Source organism: Cricetulus griseus, chromosome 4, assembly GCF_003668045.3.
Source record: "Cricetulus griseus strain 17A/GY chromosome 4, alternate assembly CriGri-PICRH-1.0, whole genome shotgun sequence".
In the NCBI taxonomy this organism is placed as follows: Eukaryota; Metazoa; Chordata; class Mammalia; order Rodentia; family Cricetidae; genus Cricetulus; species Cricetulus griseus.
The window spans coordinates 161,277,179-161,299,904 of NC_048597.1; the positions used below are offsets into that span (position 1 = coordinate 161,277,179).

The window sequence follows — 22,726 nt, forward strand, 5'->3', positions numbered from 1 at the left end:
ATTATAGATGGTTATGAGCCACCATGTGGTTGCTGGGAATTGAACTCAGGACCTCTGGAAGAGCAGTCAGTGCTCCTAACCTCTGAGCCATCTCTCCAGCCCCTTCTTAAGGCTTTTAAGTAAGTCTTCTCATGTAACTGACTTTAGTGAAAACAAGTGCAGAGATTTCTCAGGCTTGGCAGATCCCTGGGATCAGACTTGCTCTGCTTCCTGCCTATTGCTTTTGGCACACGGAAACCCAAAACGTCTCTTCCTATGGGTTAAATTGTTCCTTTTATATTATAAGTGTCAGGGCCCATGCAATGGCTCTGCTTCGTCTTGACTTAAGGTCAGAGAGTTCAAGATTATTCTTACTCTTCCAAGGTTAAAGTCATAAGACCTAAAGGTCTAAGGTGTGGCCACTGAAGGATGTTTGGTCTAAGGTGTGGATGTCTTACCTAAATAGTTAGAGACTTGGTCTAAGGTGTGGTTACTTTTAACCCTCAAGGTCAGATAATGAGAGATTTAGTATAATGCATGGTTACCAAATGTTTGGAGAGAATTAAGGAAGTAAGTTTGTTCCTTGAAGCATGGTAAAGAATTTTTTTTTACCTTCCCCCACTTTTTTGGTTTGGGTATATTAGAATGTTGAAGAATAAACTCGGGGCATTCAGTATTCACTGGATTACCCCCTGACTCAATTCTGTGCCTCTGTCTTTTCTTTAGTATCTTACCTGCCATTTCTCAACCCACACTCCCCCTCTCAGGTATGAACCAGGAAAGTCTGGGGGATCTGACTGAAGTCCCTCAAAGACAGGTTCTTTCATAGAAGTTTATGTAACAATCCTAGCAGTGTGGGGCCAGGGAGATGGCTCAGCAGTTATGGGTAGGCACTCGCTGCCTTTGCAGAAAACCTGGGTTCTGTTGACAGCACCTACACGGTGGCTCACAACTTCTTATAACTCCAGTTCCAGAGGATCCAAGCATCCTTTTCTGGCTTCCTTGGGTACTGCATGCACATGGTACACAAACGTGCATGCATGCAAACACTCATACACATAAAATAAGTAAACCTTCCTCCACAAACCTAAGAGTGGGAGGAATCACCACAAAGAAAAATAAAAATGCTACTAAGGGAAGAAATGGAAAGGAGCTAGGCATGGTGGTGCACACCCATAGTTCCAGATTGGGAGCAGAGGCAGGAAGATGTCAAATTTGAGGGCAACCCAAGTTGAGTAGTTAATTCAAGGCCATCCTGGGCTATAAAAAAAAAAAACAAAGAAAATCAAAGTAAGAAAGAGAGGGAGAGGAGAAGGGAGAGGTGGAGCAAAAGAGAGGAGGAGAGAGGGAAAGTGAAGGGGGAAAGGGAGGAAGATGGAAGGAGGTAGAGGGGGAGGGAGACAAGGAGGGAAAGAGAGAGAAACTTACATCATCTGGGTCAATGAATTTGTTCACTACAGACTTGTGAAAACTACGATGATGTTTTGAAGTAAGCCCTCAACAGCAATTATGAAATAACAATGCATTCATACCCCATGCTAGTGTGCGCTATACTGTACAGGACTACATGAGCTGAATGTTGGATAGTGTAACCTCTTTTGAAATCGTAAAAGTACATAGCTTCATCAAAGGAGGAGGCAGGCAGGCAGGAAAGGCAAGGAGGAAAGACACAAGAGGAACACCGTTTTCTGTTTTTCAGGTCTCTTGTGAGGTGATGGCTTCTCTTTTGAGGTGTGTGCCAAAATTGCCTGCCAGACATCATAGTCCTGTGATTCTCAAGATAGACACTAGATGACAGTCTTAGTCCATTTTGTGTGCTTCCCAGTCAGGTCCCAGCACAGAAAATGGTTGCTGATTTCCCTAGGGAGCCTTATCCTCTTTGAGCTTCCTTGCCTGGCTGGGACTGGCTGTATCTGGGCATAGGGACCTCACTGGTAGATTATTGCCTACAAAAGACTTTGGGTTTGGGTGTGTGAGGGTTGTAGATTTTTGGCAAATCTTTAGTTGGTAGCAGTGAAAAGAGATTGGGTGTGTCTTTATTGTTTAGGAGACATGAGAGGACAATTGCCATTAGTTGTTTATAGTTGGAAAATCAGATTCTTGATCCAAAGGTGGCTTTGCTGGGGGATAAGGGTGAAGGTGGAGCTGGGGGTGGGGCTAGAGCTGGGGAGGGCAGGGCTGGAGGGACTAGGGGGTTGAGGGGGCAGGCAGGGCTGGGAGGAACAGATGGTTGGAGGCATTATCACAAGCCTGTGGTTTTGGAAAGGTGATGGTAAGCTCATTCTCCAGGCCCGGAAAAAGTTCGCTCCCACAACCATGTCATCCACCAATATGCACATATCCGAGTAATAAACTCCTTGTTTGGTTTAACCAGCCCAAATCCACTTGAGCTGCTCGAAGCCAAAATCCACTGTGTAAAACAGATGTGAAGGCTGATGTGTCCATGACAATCCCCAGGCCTCTCTACATCTGGAGCAGTTCTATGTAGTAGAGGTCCACTTGTTATAGATGAGGTAAATGTGTTCAGCAAGGAAAAGTACTGGGATCACACAGCTGGGCAGAATCAGAGCCAAGATTCCAGTGGGAAGTGTGTTGCTCTGCAGCCTGTGATGACTGCAGACTCCATCGAGGCAAGGACAGCGTCCATCAGATCCACCACTATGCCCTCGTTACCCAACACAATGCCAACCTATGCCTGGTAAATAGTATGAATTAATGAGTATGTGAAAACACCATATTCTCTTGCCTTGCGGAGTGATTAGCTTGTGGCTTCTCTGGGCCTAAGTGCTGATGCTGTTGTTCAGGTGCCTCAGCATCACACACCCTGCTCACTTCAGCCTCCCTGTGCATCCCCACTTTTGCCAACTACAGTTTATAATTGAGTTAATGTCCTGGACTTTGGTAGGTGACCTTGAACAATAGCCAATGCTATATTGGCACTTGCTTTCTTGGGTTCCGGGTTCCAGGCTGTGGTGGCAGCTCAGGCTGTCTGCTATCAAAGGAATCTAAAATCAGAACAAAGTCTTCAGCCATATGATTGGCCAGCCTCTTCCCAATTCTGAGCAATGGTCACCTTCCTCTGCTTAGAGATGCTGGTGTTCTCTCTTAAGGCCAGGCTGACTGCTACAGTTTGTGATAAAGCCTTGATCTTGGGCTGGTTATATAACTGAAAGGTGATTGATCATGCTAATGTCATCAATGGCTTAATTAATTTAACAAATTAATTAATTTGCAAAACACAGAAGTCTGAATTAGAAGTCAGGTAATAGGAGTGAACATATTTGCTAATATAGAATTACTTTTGGGGGGGCATGGAGAAGAAACAGGCTGTTCCCATCACATTCCTCACTTCTGTTGAATGATTGTCTTATTTTTTTCAAACATAAAGAAGGCATATTTAAAAGTGCAAATGGACTAATTGACACCAATGCATCAGACAAAACCATTTGTCTTCTGTGCATTCCCAGGTTGATTGTCTAGGTAGACTATCCTTGCCAAGAACACCTTGAACTCTTTGTGTGAGACTGATAACTTTAGATATTGTAGGAACAGAGGGGAAGAGCCTATCTGGTCTATTTTCTTCTGAATTAAACACCACTTGTGTATTTAAGACCACTAAACTGGAAAATAAAGCTGTTCAGTCATGTAGTAGCCCCTCAAAATAGTTGAATGTTCCCAACATCAATTTTGCAGGGATCTGATCAGTCATTCATGAAGCCAGCAACTCCCAAGCCCCTGCTTTGAGGCAGGTGCTGTGTACAGAGGCACTGGGTCAAATTCATGAATAAGAGAGATTTAGAATGTGCCCTGGAGGAGTCTGGAGTTCAGGAGGAAAGAGACACATTGGTGACAGATGAAACAGTATAACGTCTTGGGATGGCAGCAGAAGTCGTGCTACAGGTGTGTTAGATCATTCCTTTGATTTCAGATGCTGTGCTGGAGACAAACCTGGGTGTCTTTTCTGGACCGTGTGCTACCTTTCTTGAGTGTGGTGTCTTGGGGTTATTTGAAGATGACTTTGGCAGGAGGCAGGTAGCCTGGGTGACAGCAGCTACATGCAACTGCAAAGAAGCATCTCAATATTTTAACAGCCCAAGACCACCAGACTGGAAGGTGTCGGCTGGATAGTTGTGGCAGAACCTGGGTCAGGTGACAGGATGGGCTTGCATGACAGAAAGATACTTAAACTGAAAGCTGAGGGTGAAATCCAAGACCCACGTGGGCATTCTGGGAGAACTGAGCTCTAGGGGATGTCTTTGACATAGAGAGAAACATGTGGGCATATACGGCCCCAGACTTGGGGAGAAAGCAAGGCTCAGTCAAATTCAATCTTTTTTGACACAGGGTGTCAGGGGAATAGTGTGTGATGGGAATGAACTTGGAGAACATCCTGGTTGCATTTCTGAGTCTGTGATAAAAAGCAACCCCAACAAAAACACGGAGAGGGTTTATTTTAGCTCCCAGTTCCAGGCTACAGTTCATCATCATCCCGGGAAGTCAAGGCCAGAACTTGAACCAACAAATGCACACAGTCAGGGGCAGAGAGAGAATGACACACATGCCTGCAAGCTCAGCTAGATTTCTTCACTCAGCCCATGAGAGGATGTCACCCACATTCAGGTTGGGTCTTTTGACCTCATTCCACACAACTAAGAAAAACCCCAAATTCTCATAGGCCAATATGATCTGGACAATTTCTCATTGAATCCTCTTCCTGGGTGAGTCTAGATTGCATCAAGTTAACAATTGAAATGGATCACCACTGAGAGGCAACCCAGGGTTCTATCAGCAGCATCAAAGAGGGTTGACTCTGGGTGTGATGCAGGCCTGTTGCACTCAGGAGGCTGAGGCAGGAGGATGAATTTAAGTCCAGCCTGGGCAACAGATTATGGTCTTATATAAATACAAATTTTAAGAAATAAGAAGGTTGAAGTGTGGAACCTTAGTTTGATGGAGATTAGATTTAGACAACTGTATCGAGTAGCTGGTTGGAGCAGAAATTCAACTTAATATTAATAAACTCAGTTCTCCACTTTACAAGATCAAGGGAAGAAACCAGCAGAGAAGGGTTTCTGGGCCAGTGGTGTCCTTTATCTGTGGGGACTGCATTCATATTCTAACCCTCAGAATCTCCTCAAAGGTGTCCACAGGTACCTTAGTCTCAAAGTGTCTGAATCTGGCACCCCCACCTGTCTCTCCTTTACTCCTTTTACAATGGAAATGGCAACTCCATCCTTCAATGGTCAGTGCTTTCTTTGAGAAGTCACCCTTGATGCCTCCGTCAACCCACAGGCAGCACATTACCCAGTGTGTCTGGCTTTGCTTCGGGTACATAACTAAAGTCCATCATTGTCCACCTCCTTTCCCCTAGAACCACCTCACCCTATCTGTATTGTCATCCATTGTCCTTTCTTGCTCTTCTGCTGTCTGTTACCCACCCAGCAGTCAGTGATCATTTAAAAAACTCAAGTCAGGTCAAACTTATGCTTGGGCCTTTCCTTTGGCTGTCCACCTCACTTACAGCAAGAAGAAAACATGTAGACAAGGTCTGCAGACTGTGTCATCTAGCTCCTGGTCACCCGTTGCTTTCTTGTGCCTCTATTCTCTACCTCTGATCATCAATTACTGTCTGATCTCACCACAATGACCACCTTGCTTCTCCTCAAAGATAGTAACTAGGTCCCCACTGCTGCCAGACCCTATTTTTTAAAAATGACTTTGTCCTCCCTTCTTTCGGGTCAGTGTTCCAGTCCAGCTGCTCTGATTAAAACAGTGACATTCCTCAGCCACTCTTCCTTGGACGTGTTGTAATCTGTAGCACTGTTTCTTTATGTAGCAAAATAATATGTTAAATAATGTCATGATAAAAGTCCTCAAATTAATTAATTACAATGTAGGGGTTAACCAGCTTGTACTGGCTTCTGAGGGCCAATTGTTTAATTTTCAGGAAATTTCCATTTTTTTAAAAAATCTAAATGAAATAAATGATAATTACTATGCGTTGCTTCCTAATTATTCTACCACTATTAAATTATTATTGAATATTACTGTAATCTATGCCCTTACAGGTACTTATGGCTGCTGCGTCTGTGTGAGAGAAATAGTACATTGTATTAGTATGCAGTGCAGCTTTACTTAACTCAAGACTAGTGATGGTGCATTGACCATCTTGTTTGCACACTGTTAGTAAGAGACCCAAATCAGGTGTGTGTGTGTGTGTGTGTGTGTGTGTGTGTGTGTGTGTGTGTGTGTTTGTGTGTGTGTGTGTGTGTACTTAAAGTGATGGAATAAATATTTATGATGCACATTAAATTTTAAAGTAGGACATGTCTGTAGCCATTACAATGTGACTAACACACACACACACACACACACACACACACACACACACACATACACACACGTACACACACTTGAGAGAGTAGCCAGAAATGCATACCACATTCAGAACTGAAGCTCAATTCAATGAAGTTGTTCACACCACTGATACATGAGTGACTTTCTGAAATTTATCCTTCATGTTTCACTTTCCCTTGCTTAAATAAGTGTGATGGTTGGTTTGAGCTGTCAGCTTGAGTGGACTATGAGGTACCTAGGGTTGATGGAATGCACTTGTGTGTCTAGGGAGGTGTTTTCAGAGAGGGTTGACAGACTGGACAGTGACTGCTAGGAAAAGACCCAGGTTGACCAGTGGAAGAATCCTTGAGTAGGCAAACCTCCGGAATGAAGTGGGCAAGAGCAAGGGGTCATAAGCCAGCACGTCTGCTTCTTTATTGAGCGACTGTGTCTCCTGCTGCTGCTTGCTTCTACCAGACTCCAGCTTCCTTGACTTCATGAACTCAACACCTGAGACTCTCTAGGGATCTTTTGGCATTGGATTGGGATAGCTGAGTGTCGGGCTTCCTCGATTGGGCATCTGGTTCTCTCCTCCTCTAGTGTTTAGCTTTGTTAAGACTACCCAGTCCCTATTTTGTAGGCTAATTCAATGAATCCTCTCTCTCTCTGTCTGTCTGTCGGTCTGTCTGTCTGTCTCTCCCTCCCTCTCTCTCTTTCTCTCTCTCTCTCTGTACTTGTGTGTGTGTGAGAGAGAGAGATAGAGAGAGATAGAGATAGATAGATAGATAGATAGATAGATAGATAGATAGATAGAGAGAGAGTCTCTTAGTTCTGTTCTACAGAACCCTTCCTAGCACAAGTAAGCAAATCAATCAATATTCAGATTGGAAACACACCCATTTGTGAACTGAAACTATAGGCTAACCATACATACACAATTTCAACACAGATGAAGCAAAGAATTCTCTATTGCTGTATGGTGGTGGTGCACTCCTTTAATCCCAACACTTGGGAGGCAGAGGCAGGCAGATCTCTGTGAGTTCGAGACCAGTCTGGTCTACAAAGAGCTAGTTCCAGGACAGCCTCCAAAGCCACAGAGAAACCCTGTCTCAAAACACGCCCCCCCCCAAAGATTTCTCTATCAACAGGGTGTCAACAATGTCTATACAGTACTATGTACCTCATTTCCACACTACACCCTTTATGTCAACAAAATTGATACTAAATATATGAATATGCCCTCCTACCCTAATCAGTTCTTAACCTTTTGGAGCCTGTTTCTGTCATATACACATATCATGCCCATCATGGGTCTCCTGTTTGCATTCCTCACTCTGAGCCCAGGTCATGATGCCTGCACACTGCTGACTGCTATACTGGGGGAAGAAAGACATGGAAAAGCTCTATCTAGGTATGCTTATTTTTATATAAGCATTACTTGTGCTTATATTTCATCAACCAAAGCAAATCACACAGTCATACCTACTTTGGGAGCAGAGTAGTACAAGGCCACCACATGCCTGGAAGGAGGAAAAGTAGAGTGAAAGTGTTGTGAATAATCCTGATAGCCATCATATTTGTGTGTGTATGTGTGTGTGTGTGTGTGTGTGTGTGTGCGCGCGTTATTCTCATACATAAATATACCTTCCTCCAGAGATGATTGTGTGGGTGTGTGTACTGTCATACACAAATGTAGCATCCACCAGAGCAGATTTGTTCACCTCTACATCTTGGAAAAGCTCCACACTTTAAGGGAGTCTGAGAGGAAAATAACTTGGAACAAGTTAGCATTGGGAAGCAGCTCTTTTGGGTCAATGCAGACAGTCTTCATTGCATGTCTTGTCCAATTCTGGATAAACTGTGAGCTTTTCTTCCCTATCCACCTCTGACATACACAGCTGGGAACCTGTGGAGAAAGAAACTGCACAGTTGCATGGGACGTGGTATTAGGATGGAAAGCAGAAGAGGTCCAAAACCACATCACTGAAGATGTTTGATCTCATCAGAATAAGCAAGTGAGGAAGGCACCTTGGACATAAAATGAAGATGTCACCCTCAGATTTGTACAAGGGCCAAGTAATCCCTTAATGGGTACCTGCTTATATTTTATGCTCTAGGAACCTCTCTTGGTTCACTCTCATCCTGGCCTTGCAGCCGGGGCTCCTTCTTCAGGAACCTCCCAACTCCATAGTTTAGTGGACACTTCCAACTGTAGAGGCTGTTTGCAGAGAGCCAACTGGAAGCAGATGCAAGAGAATTCAGAGTTTGCATTCTGCCTGCTTTAACAAATTCCCAGGGATGAATGATGGCTTCAAAGGCTGACACACACACACACACACACACACACACACACACACACACAAAGAGAGAGAGAGAGAGAGAGAGAGAGAGAGAGAGAGAGAGAGAGAGACAGAGACAGAGACAGAGACAGAGACAGAGAGAGAGAGAGTCTGGAAAATGCCCTGTGCATTCACCTCAAGGTTGTGATTTTGAAGCTTAGGTATTGGCTGTTGTTATAACTAAACTAGAGGGTGCTGTATGTCATTGATGCCAACAGAACTAATTCTTATTTATTTACTATGAGCCAAGAAAACACTATGACACACACACACACACACACACACACACACACACACACCACATATACACCACCTTTCTCATCGACCAGGACGGACATCTATTTCCTGGGGACTTCCTGTCCAGCAAAAGAGAAAATTGAGTCTTAGAGAGAAGAAAAAACTCTTCCAAGATCATGTAGGAATTGACGGAACCAGGATTTTGAATGAGGTTCTTTTAAATCTCAGGTTTGGTCCCTTTAAACTGGAACTCTCTACCAATTGATAAAACAAAAGTTAAGAAAAGGGGAAAGAAACCACCATTTAGACAACCTGAAATCAAGATAGTTTTACACACACACACACACACACACACACACACACACACACACACACGTTTTTTTTTTTTCTGTTTTGTTTGATACATGTGATCTTACATTGCAGCCCAGGCTCACCTGGAAATTACTGTGTTGTTCAAACTCATGGCAATTCTCCTGCCTCAGCCTACTGAGTACTAGGACTATAGACCCAAGATATTACATGTGTCTAAGACAAAATGATATTACTTACTAAGTCCTAAAACAAAAGTAACCACAGACCCCCCACCCTAAAACTAACCAACCCACCACAAAACCCAAAAACTAGAACACAGGCATACCCATAATTATTCAAACACAAACTCTCTCTCTCTCTCTCTCTGAACAGAAAGAAATCCAAGTTTAACTATAATTGCTTTTTTTCTTTCAATTTTATTGAACACAAGTATTCTGACAGAATGCAAAGTCAAAATTCTCAGTTAGTACTCAGTATTTACAGCAGTGAGAATGGAAACAAAGGTGGTGTTGATGTTTCACTCAGTAAAAAGTTTTATAACAAGAGAGAAGGCCCCCGAAGTACGGAATGCTGGGTAAGGATGGTAATGGAGGTGTGATCACCACCATCCAGACGGACAGCTGAGGGTGACACCCTGGGATGTGGGAGGTTCCATAGAAAAGTGAGAACATAGAGTCCTATTGAATACACCTTGGCCCTTCAGGATTGGGAGACCCCACTCATGGCACCTGGGTGGCCTTCCCACAGAACTTGGCCATGCTGGTCTTTATGTGATACATATGTATGCCACATAGACATACGACATATCGACAATGAAACTGGTCGAGTCCATCCCTCCTTCCAAAAACTTAAAAAAACAAACAAACAAACAAGGAAACTGTTTCTCTTCAGATAAAAGATAGAACATGTGGGAAATACATTGATTTTAGAGAGATTACTGATTTTAAAAAAAGAAGAAAGGAAAACTCATGCATGATGAGACAAACATAAAGAGAGAGGCAGATCAAAGTGTGGGCTGTCTGATTCCAGCGAATGGTGGGGCCAGTGTTCAGGGGGTCAGCCACCCTGGGCCAGGTTGTTCTGGGGTTGTTCTGTCTCATCCTAGTCATCAGAATTGAACTCAATGTGTTGAACCACAAACAGAGTGAAAAACACCATTTCCAGGAGGTACAGTGTGCCCTTGGCCTAGCTGCTCAAGCCACTGACTTCACACTATGGGAAACAGATCCCACTGGCTAAAGGAGTCTGTCCCTCACCACTAGGACCTCTCTGGCTCAGATGCTATCCACCTCTCCCATTATGCTGTGTGCCCTCAGAGTCGTCTTCCCAATAGCTCTTCCTGAGGACCTGTTAACTATGGATCTGTGCAGGCCCTGGGATGAGAAGGGCCAGGCTGAATGTTCTGGAATCCTCCATTTCCATCCCCAGGAGCTGAGAAAATGCAAAATAACCCCACATTGAGTAAATGACAAGACCATTATTTTTCACAGTTTGAAATTATAATCTAGCATCGCCACTGATCACACTGCAGAAGTGTCAGAACATTGGGGTGTGTGGCCCACAAAGTGGACACGAGACCATCTGCCACCCTAACCTCTTGTTGCTTTGTACTTGGGAAAGGAACCTGTGCTGTCTGATGGACGTCTGTTGGCTTTAGGGTCCTCTTCATCAGCATCACCTGTATTTCATTTTCTTTGTTGAAAGGCTTCGATTCCTTTTGACATTTCGGGTTTTTGTTTCCTGAATAGCTTTTTTTTTTTTCTGAACTATCTGCTATACCTTCCACAACCAAACTATGTTGAAGTTTTATTTCAATACTATGACAAAAACACGTTTCACACTAAAATATTCACGCATCCACAGTGTACAAGCTTGCGGTTCTAAAGTAGAATGAAAAACAAAAGCAAAATTTCTATACAAAGGGCTGGCTTTTCCCTTCTCCCCCCTCCCATTCCCCTGAAAGTTTCTGTATTTTTCCCCCCACTTGGTTTCCAATCCAGGAAAGTTGTATTATAACTCCAGACAGTATTTGTTTTTTTACAAATGTTGCCTAAGTGAACAGAAGGCCGATGTCACTTTACTTCAACAGATTTCCAAAAGGAGACACTACTTCCCTGAAGCACACGTGCTCTTCCGCTCAAATCTAGATTCTGGGCTCAAAAGGAAATGGTACGTATATATTTTATTTGGCTTTCTACAAAAAAAGGGGGTGTTTGGGGTAAAAAAAAAAGTGTGTTCACCAAGACCAGCCCCAACTATACAATCTTCTCTGCTTCATTCAACAAAGCCAAAGGAGTCCTTCAGAGGAAGGGTGTGCAGACACCTGGGAGGCAGGTCCAGTGTCACAGACACAGGCAGGTGGCAGCTAATCTGAAAGTGGTCTAACATCCCCCTCTCCCCCTAAGAAATAATAGCAACAGAACCAAACAGGAAAGAAAAAGGCAAAAATCATTCCACAAGGGGAGGGCTTTCACCCCAGTTTGACACAGGTAAAAACTGCAAATGAATCAGAATTGGAGGGGTGTGGGGGTGGAAGGTAGACCCACTGTAAACAATCATCTTTTGTAACCTTCGCCATGTGCTAAAAGCAACCTGGGAGGATTCTGCCTGCCTCTAGGGGGTACTTGCTGCTCAAAAGGAAAAAAAAAATGGCAGCTATTTTACACAGACATTAAACACAACCAAAGTCAAACATCTGTCAACTTGTAAACACTGGAAAGCAAAGTTGGAAGAGAGGAAGAAAAAGAAAGAAAAGAAACAGTGGAAGAAAGACAAAAGAAAAAAAATAGAATAATAAGCTGCGATTTGGCATTCTTCCTACAGAACAGGAGTCTACATGGGAACTGAAGGCAGCTAGCTAGAGTGCCACACTTTGCATACCGAACAAATACAAAGTGAACAGAAAGTATAACTTCTTTGTGAGGTTCTACGGAGTCCCAACTTGACTGAAAGTATAAAAATAAACTGCGGACTTGGTTCATTCGGTTAGTCTTGAGTTCTTGGAAGCATTTTTCTGAAACTGATCTGTGCCAATTGGGTAACACCAATTGAAGCCTTCCTGAACCTAGATTTTTTTTTCTTCTTTTTTCTTTCTGAGCTTCCTAGATTCTTAATTTGGGGTCCTTTTGTTTGATTTTTAAATGGTTTCAGGGAACGGAGTGTCCTAGTTTGGCTGTGGGTTTAACCTTTTTGTCTCATTTTTTTTTTAGGAGTGTGCAACAAAGGAGCCCTTTCTAGAAACCTACAAAAAGGCGATCCCATGTTTATCTGTTTGTTTTTAAAGGCAAGACACTAGAGGAATGAGTGTGTGTGTGTGTGTGTGTGTGTGTGTGTGTGTGTGTGTGTGTGTAAGAGAGAGAGAGATTTGGGGATGCTCTGGTGAAGCCGCTGTGTCACTTTATTTTGATCTTTGCTTGTTGCTAGGTACCCATCATGCTTTGCTCTCATTCTCTTTTGTTTGTGTGGCATCGTTGGGGACCGTCTTGACTTCAGTTGGTGCTGGCTTTGCTTCTGACTCCTGGGACTCCGACTTTGCTTCTACTGGACCCTTCCTGAAGAGAAACAGAAACAGTGTTGCTGAGGTCACAGAGTCTGGCTCTGTGAATACCGCCCCTCTCCCCAGGCCTTGTTGGGAGGCTTCAATTGCAGCTCTGACATGCAACCTCAAACGCACTTTGAAATCACCTTAGAGTTCTCCAAAGGGCTCATGCCTGGGGCATGTCCCCAGAAATCCTGGGTGCCATGATTTTAAAAGCAACCAGGTGATTTCAATGGGCAGCTAGGTGGAGGTGATCTAGTCAGAGAACAGTCTTATCCTCCTTCTGCCTTGATCACCCCCGGGGGCCCTGTGTTAATTAACCTGGGGCAGGAGAAAAAGAGTATCCCCCCACCCCCACCCCCCGTCAAGCAGAAGCACTGTATGTAGCTCAGCTTGCTATAAGTGGGGTGTACCAGGCTCTGCTTTGGGTACAGTTCCAGGGACCCTTATCATAAACCACCTCTCCTTTGCCTGCCCCAACCCTTCATCCCATGCTGTTTCAGGATGGTGACTCTATGGTGGCTTGAATAGGGTGCTAGAATATGGATACCAGAGTTGGCAAAAGGCTAGAGTGGGCCTGCTTGTTACAAGGGATTGGAAGGGACAGCCACATTTATAAACCTCTGTAAAAGTCTAGGTATGTCTCTATCTCCACAGGTCTCACAAGACGGAGTCAAGCCTAAAGACACACCGGAGCAAGTGCAGATACCAGATGACTCCATTGTATTTAGCATCAAACTTAAGAAATCTGAAGGTTGAGCACTTGAACTTGGAGATAGGCATTGCCTGTCTGAGAGTCTTGGGTAGGAGTGGGCCTGCAGCCAGCGTGTGGCAGAGCAGTCTGGGGGCTGCATCCCCTTTGCACATTCGCCTCACCACGGCTACCTATTTTCTTCCTGAATACAACAGTGCCTTTCTCAGGAGGACTTGGCCTGGCCCTGGATAGCACACACACCCTTGGGCCCAGGATGACAGATAAAGGCACCTTGGCCTCCTTAGTGCCTAGTCAAACTCTGTTCACTAGTGGCCCAACTGCAAAGGCGTCCCCAGGGAAAACAGAAGCATGGCTAGGATGATAAGGATGAAACATAATTAACATGACCTAATTAGCGAGCAGGCAGCCACTTTGCCCATCCCACTGCCTGCCCCTGCCCCTGCTCCTGCCTGATTCCAGGCCCCTGGCTGACAGTTGCCTCATAGAAGCCCTGCAAGAGGCTGAGGACACATCAAACAAGGAGGATATAGCACAGCACAAACACACATCACTACGGACACAACCCAATGACAGCAGACAAAGAGAGGCCGTACTCGGTCTTTGCTGGTGCAGGCGGCACAGCGCTGTCTGCAGTGGAAGGAGCAAGCTCAGAGGCTTGTCCACTGGCCCCAGTGGCAGGAGCAGGAGAGCCCAGGGCTGCAAAAACATCCTTTGCAAGGTCAATATCTGGGGTCTTGAAGTTCCCTTCGTCCATTTTTAAGTCCTCGCCCTGGGAAGGGTTTGTGGTGCTGGCGGAGGCAGCCTTGCTCTTCGGGCTAGCAGGGGCTGTGGCTGCCTCAGGAGGGTTCTTCATGGCGCCAGGCTGGGTGGGCTCTGGGTCCGGACCTTTGGTGCTGGGGGCTTCCTGCTTGGCCTGAGGGGCTTCTGTGGCAGGGGCGGCTACTGCTGCTAAGGGGCTGGCTGCCCCAGCTGGGGTGGAAGTTGGAGCAGGGGACTGCTTACTGGCTGGAGGGACCTTAGAGGCCTCCCCTGCGTTGACAGGGGTGCTGGGGCTGAGTACAGCTCCTTGGTTAGCCAGGACAGTGGAGGACAAATTGCTAGCAGAGGGAGTTGAGGTTGGGGTATCGCTCAGGTCAACAAGAGGAGCAACCTTTGGGGCCGAGGCTGGGGGTGAGGATGCGGCAGTGACACCAGACCCCTTGGAAGGGGTGGCCTGACCAGTGGGCACAGAATTTGAGTCCGGCACAGCTGTGGCCGGTGGGGCAATACTGGAGGTCAGTGTAGTGGTCTCACTGGTGGGGCTGTTCTGAGCAGTGGCAAAAGTTTCGGTGATAGTGTCAGAGTTAGTGGTGACGGTGGTGACAGAAGGCAGCATGTCCTCGACAGTGGCTGTGGTATCAGCAGGCAGCCTGTGGGGAGGACAGGAAGTAGAAAGAGAATAGACAATGAAGCTGAGACATGACAGAGAAGCTAGATAGGAGCCAGGGCGAGGAGCCGTGGGTGGGCATGCAACCACACACGGGCAGGAACATGGGCCCACAAAGAAACAAGGACGAAGAGGAAGTACACGCCCCAGGCGGGCAGAAGAGGACACAGGAGACAACAAAGAACGTGGTAGTCTCAAAGGGACCTGCTAGCCTTCCTCCATGCTGATGCCCCCTCAGCTCTCAGTACAGGGCTCTAATCCCCTACAGATCTCTCAAGTGTTCTCTTGCGCCACCCTGGATCTCCACTCCAGTGAAGGCAGCAGATGTCCATCATATACCTCTTTAGGTTTCTGGAGCCCCATAGACATGGGGTCCAGCTACCTTACAGTTATTTCTAAGCAGGGATGGGGCCAGATGAAGAGGATCAGTGCTCCAAATGGCTCCCATGTGTCAGGGGCTCTTCCAGCCACAGATGTGTGTTCCTGTGAGAAGTACTTCCTTCAATCAGACCCTTGACAGCCCGGCGGGCATGACAAACACAGCTGGTCAGAGCCCCTGAGGATCTCTGAGGTTTCTGATTAGAAGAGGGCCAGGGAACCTCACCAGGTCTCCAACTTTTCTAGCATAGAAGATAATTAAGAAACCCTAAATAAATTTTAAGACATTCCTATAGTATGTGTGGAATTTTGGAGTAGTCCTGGGAACCCCACCTCTGTGAAGAACCTGGTAAGGCACCCATCATGACCCAAGGAGAAGCAAGAATGCCTTCTCTCCAAGGAGAGTGGGTTCAGACATGGTCCGGCCAGGAGGTCTTCTAACCGAGGGCTCCAGAGTGGTAGCTTCCATGTTTGGCCAGGAGCCAAGGGTGAGAAGCAGGGAAGGTTGGGGTAGGGTGGAACTGGGGATCTACTGAGGAGGTGCCAGTCCCTCCTACTCCACATACTCTGGCTCTGTCAGCGGTGTGGTCTCGTTGGGCTCTGTGTGCTTCCCTCCGTCATGGTTTGGAGTCCGTTCCTCCTCTGTTCGGACCTCCACGATGGGTTCTTTGGACTCATCTTTCCTGTGGAGAGAGTTCTGCTGGTTAAACACCAGGATGGCTTCAGAGGGAAGATACCTAGGAAAAGAAGCTGTAGCAAGGTGTATCAAGGTCTGGCCTGTGGCTGGCAAAGTGGGACAGATTACTGTCTCTGCACCAGCCTAGCCAAGAGTATATAAGGTCATCAGCCCTACCTGAGTTCTCCCATCCGTAAATTAGGGTAAGTAATAATTTATAGCTCACCTGCCCATGAGAATAAATGAGATCATTCATGTAAAGTTTTTAGGACAGTGCAGGTAAGGCTCCAAAGTGAACATGTGTGCACACATATGTATGCATGCAAACACATGCATTTGTAACTGTGCACACACATACATAAGTCCATGTGCATATATGTATGTGTATATATACAGTTACTAGCATGTGGGAGTGCTAAACAACTTATCTTCCCACTCCATCCATGCTCACCCAGAGACTTCAAAATCTCCTGCTCACTAGATCCAGATGCTGCAGGAGGGAAGAATATATAGGTTGTTCCTCCAAGAGGAGAGGAATCTATATTCATTTTTCTCCCTATGATACCACACAGTCAGGATACAAGGTCTTGCCCTCAGTAGATGCAGGATAAACACTTGTAGTGGTGAATGAATGAACGAGAGGTTAAGTGCGTACTTCCAATGATGGTTTCCTCCATCATAGCTCCTCTCCAGGTCTAATTCTGACAAGCCCCCCTCTCTTGACCCCCTCAGGGGTTTTCAAATCTTTATGAGAGTTTAAACCCAGGGTGGATCCAAGACACTGCATTTCAAACTGGTGATCCCACCTTGCCTTAAACCCATGCTTAGAGAGATTTGCTTTGATGGTTTAACCACTCCGAGTTGGCATGTGGGTAAAAAATAAAGCTAAAGGGTAGGTCACCACAGCACTCTGGGATAGCGCAGTGTTAGGCCCCGGGCTGAGGCAGAGCCTAGACCCCACAGACTCAATAGCTTTGCACTCACGAGAAAGCAGCCTTGCCCTCCTCCATGTCTTTTCCCTTGGCTCCAGGCCCAGCTTTGCCACACAGGTTGACAGCGATGCACATGAGCAGGCCACACTTGTTCAAGAAGTAGCAGGTGATGTCCATGACCACCAGGAGCAGGACGAAGATGACAATGAGGATGCCCACGATGGCGCCGGTGCTCAGGCCTGGGGTAGGGCTGCCATTGGCTTAAGTAGGAGAGAGATAGTCAGTGGTTAGTAGGCTTGTGTATGAGCCCCCCACACCCTATGGACAACATCCCTGTGGGTGGAGTAGGACCCTGAGCATAAAACCAAGGCATTTGTGACCAGTGGTACCTTCCCAAGGGCCTTCTTATGCCTGGTGCAGAGACAAAAGGTCCTCTGCACCTTTTAGATGGGGCATGATAACCTTATCTCACCCAGGAGACAGGGTCTGGGGGCTCCCACAAATTAAGATGAAGAGAGGGGATTGTGAGCTATGCCTTCGTTCTTGTCCCTAACCCTGAACCTCATCTGTAAGGCATATGCTCAAGTGATCTTCATCAATCCTGGAAGCAGACTGGGCCCAGACAGGCAGTGTTTGAAGACACCAAATGACAGTGACTCCAGAAGGGCCCTGCTGTGTCTCTGGACCAATGCAAAAGGTTTTCTGGCCCAGTCAGGCAGAGGCTGCTGTCTGTTCTGTGGCTTTAAGCAGGGTGATAGACAGGGGCCCATATGGAGTTCCCAGGACTGCTTTGGGTTTTGCAGAAATATCAGGCCCAATGGGATGCCCAACAAATGATTCTACTTCCTCTCCACAATTGAAGAGTAAATACAAAGGACATTAATTATGAGGGAACTGGGGTCTCATTTTACCCTTTCTTTTCGTGTCCCAGGAGGCTGAATGTAACCCATGAAACTCCTGAGACACAGCAGCCTCCCCAGGCCCCACCAGTATGGCGAAGGGTCTGGGAATACTCACCATGTGGGAGCCAGGCATGCTGGGATCAGGCTTCAGGAAAACCTGTAGACTTACCCAGATTTGAACATTCTCACAGACAGTCATACCCATGCACAGGACAAACGTCCACCAAGTCACTTTCTCCCACCCCAACAGTACCCAGCATCCTACTTCTGGCTGGGTTTTCTGTGTCTAGTTCCCCTGGTGTCCATCAGCAGCCCTCCAAGACCTTGACCTACAGATTCTCTCATAGAAGTATCCTGGCCCTATGTGGCCCCACTGACATCAGTTTTCTGAGAGGAACCTCCTGACTCCTGTAAATAGTGGTATTGTGAGAAGCAAAACACTGAACAGAGTTCTGCCAATGGAAGTCATCGTGGAGGCAATAGCCTCAGATTGACATAGGGCACTCCTCACTCATTAATTCTTCAAGTGCAACTCCATTCTACCATTAGACCTTGTCTCATGTTTCCAGTGCTCCCAAGGAACCGAGACTACCCAGGTCTTGGACTGGCTGCAAGAACTACAACTAACAGTACTTGCGAATTGGCTCCAACTGTCTCCACAATCAGGTGACTATACTTTGTCAACTGCTAAATGTGTTCCATCAGCTTACTAATTGTGTCATACCTCGAAACTAGGGGAGGGAAGGCCAACTCAGAATAAGTGGTACTGGCATGTGGGCTGCCATTTTCCTTTTGATAATGTTGGAGTTTTGAGACAGGATCTCACCGGCTAACGGCTCTGACCCTTTTGCCCTCACTTCCTGGGAGCTGGGATTACAGGTGTGGACCACCACACCTGGCCACCATTCTTCATCTCTTGTGTAACCTGTCTTCTCTCTGCACTAGGATGCCTTGCCCAAGTACTGGAGTGCTTCTCTAGGGGTTGTGTCATTCCACTGTTTCTAATTACAAATTTCAATTTTAGCCCAGAATGCCCAGAATACAGATGAAAGGGTACTGGAGTCAGGAGACATTCACATCCTTGTGGATGTGACAGAATAGTTTAGTCCAGGAAAACTAGTAGGACAAGGTCTAGATCCTGTATTGCATTGAACGGGCCATATAAGGAAAAGCAAATACAAACAACAAAACAAAGCATTGAAAACTTTTCGGACATCTATCTTTGCCATGATCTCCCTCTTACCCTCTGTGACAAGCCCAACTAAGTGCCTTTCACATAAAAAAAGGCTTCTTGGAGGGTAACTTCCCCACATCCTCCTAGGTAAGAGCTGTCCCAAGCAGTGCATGGCTGGGGCTGTCTCTTTTCTTTGGTTCCTAGCTTGAGAGTTTGGCATTCAAAGAAGTTTTGGCATTCAGCTGGCTTTCTCCAAGGCTTCGACTTATAAATACCCATTTTCCTATGCCTTTAAATGGATCTCACATTTTCCAGGTGATCAACTGGATCTGAGTCATTGTACCATGGCTCCCTAGGTGCTGAAGTCCTAGTCCCAATATGACTGTCAGGCCAGGCTACCAGAATGGTTGAATTCCAGGGCTAGTTTCCTAAGAAGCCCCTTATACGTCGATTGCTCCTTCCTGGAGCTGGCTATGCTTTGGTCAGTTTCCATATATATATATATATATATATATATATATATATATATATATATATATGGAGAAATGTTGCTATATAACCATAAGACTTTGCTAGAGAGCTCCGCATCTGATGCTACCCCTGACCTCATCTTCAGAGTGACTATCTCCCCAATTTTGCAAAGACTCATTCCTCTCTCATTGTCTGCTGAGGATTCCTAGGCAACAGGAACCTGACACCTTCAGGATCATTTAGAATAGCATAATAATTTTCATGGAAAAATGCCTTTGACTAGAACGATCCTCACCAAGTGTGGGGTCTAATTTAAATGTCTCTTCTGGTAATCAGTTATCCAGTACACATGAGGTGTACTGTGTTGGTCACAAATGTCAAAGAAAATCAAAACACGCTGTTGAGTTTACATGAACTGTTATATCCTTTAATAACGCAAAGGTGTAAACTTCATAAAGTCTTGCTGATTATCTACACAATGACGTTAGCATTCTTATTAGTAGAAAAACATGATCTGAATCTGCTGTATAAATATTCTAAAAATGAGAAGAGAACCCTCATGGCAGATGGTGTATGGTCTGTACTGACTCACAGTGCAGAGGTGGGGGTGAGCTCACCCCCTTGGGGCAACCTGGGGACTGCCCTCTTAAGGACTCCTGGCTGGACTAGAAGTCATAGCCTTCAGAGGGACCTAGTGTCTGGCCAAGGCTACTGCACACTAAAGCTGTGTTGAGGAGAGTACACTATTACAAGTAGTATGGAATAAGCCCAAAGATTTCCAGCTGGGCCCTGTGTCTGCTAAGAGTACAGGACCACACTAGGGCTCTGGAAATTTAGGGTCAATCTCCAGAGGTCCCTTTAGCAATATTGACACTGTCCCTCTCCTGTGAGGGGGTTGGTGATGAGGCTGAGGCAGACTCTGAGTTCTCCTAGAGTGAATTCATGTGACATCTCTTCAGGGCTGTCAGAAGAGGGACCTCTCTTGCCCTCCCTGCAGCTTTCCTTAACTGACCTGTGATTCTTATATCAGGCCCCAAGGCTCCATGTCCTTTTCTCTGCTGTACTGCCTTGTGCCCAAGAGCCATCTTGTTTCACTGAGCTGGTGGGAAGAGGTCTTCCTAGCTGAGAGAGAGGCACTGTCAGTTTTAGCTGCTGAGCACTGTGAAGCCTCTATGATGAACACTGGGATACTGGCAGGTGGCAACACAGTTGGCTTTGCCTGCAGACCACAATTCAGGGTCATGTGGATTCCCAAAGGGAAAGGCTAGTCTTTGAACATTAAAAAGTAACCACAGAAATGAAATAGGTAAAGAACCAAAAAGAACATAAATTAAACGTCCGTGGAGATGTTCAGAGATGAGATAGGGAGAATGACAGGGGAGGGAGTTTTTATTCATTAGAAGGTCCATCCCAAAGTTCACACGCTGACACTAGTGGCTGGTATTCAGCCTTGGGTCTCATGCATCCGATGTGACACACCCATTTCCTCTTCTGGGTGAATTGCACAACAGCAGACAGGAGTTCCTGGCTCTTCATAATAATTTTAAAAGTGCTGTGGAGACCATTAGGGAAGCTGGATCATTCTGGAATTGCTGACGAGCAGACTGCCCAAATGTATTAACACTGTGGGGGAACAGTGTGTTCTCTCAGTCCCTTACCTTGTGCTCTTTGGAGCATGCAGTGGGGGGAAGGTGGGGACGGTGCCTGATTCACAGTGGATGCTTCCAACCTGCCTAGTATACTGCACTTAGGGTGATGATGTAGGTTATGGCTGGACCACAGACCCCAGGACCTGAGGTTTAGTTCTCATCTGAAGCATCCTACTGTGCAGTGGGAGAAAGAGCTCTGTTGGGAGTCAGATCCCAAAGCCCATTCCTATTGGGCACATCACAGTTTGGCCTTCTTCACAGAGACAGACAGCAGATGACAGGCTAACACCAGAATACAGCACCTTCCAGAATGTTCATCAGCTCCAGAAAATAGACTATTTCAACTTTTCCCACTGCATGGGTCACAGGGGGGGGGTTAACTTGTCTATTATGTCAGCAGAGTGCCCAGGTGGATCACCACATGGGTCCCTAAACATGTGGTACTTAAACACCTAAGTACAACATGGGTGCTTAAATACTTAAATGCAGGCTAAGCTAACTACCTATTGAAAGGTGGAGGACAGGGTGCAGTGTTAGAGTGAAGGGCACATGTGGTGACTTTAACAATCGGAGCCAAGCTTTAGAAGTCTAGAATTCTTCCTCTGCTGCATTTATGAGCAAAAACAAGAACACAAGTAACAGATAGTAGAAGCATCTCTCCATGAACCTTGCATTATGCTGTTTTTGAAAATAGTACTGAAAGAAATATCTCTCAAATCTCTCAAATTCTCTCTCTTTTTCTTTACTGCTATTAAAAAGGGGGAAGAATCCATACAAAGTGACAGAAAAGTATCACCGAATGACAAAAATCTCAGGAGGTAAATCTGTTTCCAATCACCAAGACCTTCCTTGTTCACACAGAACACCTGCTCAGTAGCTGTGGCTGGGCAACCGTAGTCCTGGAAGGATCTTTCAAAGGGGGGCAACTGATCATTTTCAGAGGAACTGGGCTTTTAAGCAATTATAATTTGTGTGTGTGTGTGTGTGTGTGTGTGTGTGTGTGTGTGTGTGTGTGTGTGTGTTTTCAAGTTCCTAACAGAGCAGAAGAAGAGTCACCACAGAGAAAAGCAATGAGACCAAGGTGTAGGAGGTGGAACTTCCTCCCAAGGTGGCTGCAGGTGTCAAGCAATGAATCCCAAAGGATAGGTGGTTGTTGAGACATAAATGTGGCAGTGGGGATGTCCCAGTGACGTCCAAGGTGACAAGTGTGACGACGGACATAAAGAGGGTATGGGAGGGGAGGAAAGAGAAGGCAGAGACAGAAACAGAGGAAAAAATAGATAAAAAAAAGAAAGAAAAAATAGGTCAAATATAGAAAAAACAAGAATCCAAGGTTAATTAAACTTAGTAAGTTAGGCTGACAAACGTTAGGAGAGTTCAGTGCTGTATCAACACCATAGGCCGGGTCAGCAGCTCAGCAATGCCAGAAGCAGCGTAGCAGGTTAATTGGGGGGTTGGGGCCAGCGAGCAAATGAAATTAAAGTGAGAGAACAGGAGCCTTCTCAGCAGAACAGCAGGGTCAGGTCAGGAGAATGTTACCTCTCACTAAGATGAAGCCTCCTAGTCCCAGCAACGAGTGTGCTCTTCTTGTGTCTAGGTTTTTGCTTGTTGAGGCTGAGATGCAGTGGGTGGCTGCATTATGGTCAGAACACTGCGGATGCG

At 45.9% G+C, this 22,726-nt stretch overlaps 1 protein-coding gene across 10 annotated transcripts in view; it reads right to left on the minus strand.

The window, feature by feature from the left end:
• Nucleotides 1-9,599: 9,599 nt before the first annotated feature.
• Ncam1 (neural cell adhesion molecule 1) overlaps nucleotides 9,600-22,726 on the minus strand; it is a 297,982-nt gene continuing 284,855 nt past the window's right edge. For 4 of the 10 annotated variants that reach the window (XM_027412111.2, XM_027412114.2, XM_027412113.2 and 1 more), the window contains 4 exons: nucleotides 16,921-17,128; nucleotides 15,827-15,943; nucleotides 14,050-14,865; nucleotides 9,600-12,754 (listed from right to left, as the gene is read on the minus strand). In XM_027412111.2, coding sequence (XP_027267912.1) covers nucleotides 12,634-12,754; nucleotides 14,050-14,865; nucleotides 15,827-15,943; nucleotides 16,921-17,128 — 1,262 coding nt within the window. In that variant the 3' untranslated portion in view covers nucleotides 9,600-12,633. Of the gene's footprint in view, nucleotides 12,755-14,049; nucleotides 14,866-15,826; nucleotides 15,944-16,920; nucleotides 17,129-21,783; nucleotides 22,177-22,726 lie in introns of those variants that run through there. The other 6 variants (XM_027412118.2, XM_027412117.2, XM_027412116.2 and 3 more) reach the window with 2 other exon arrangements.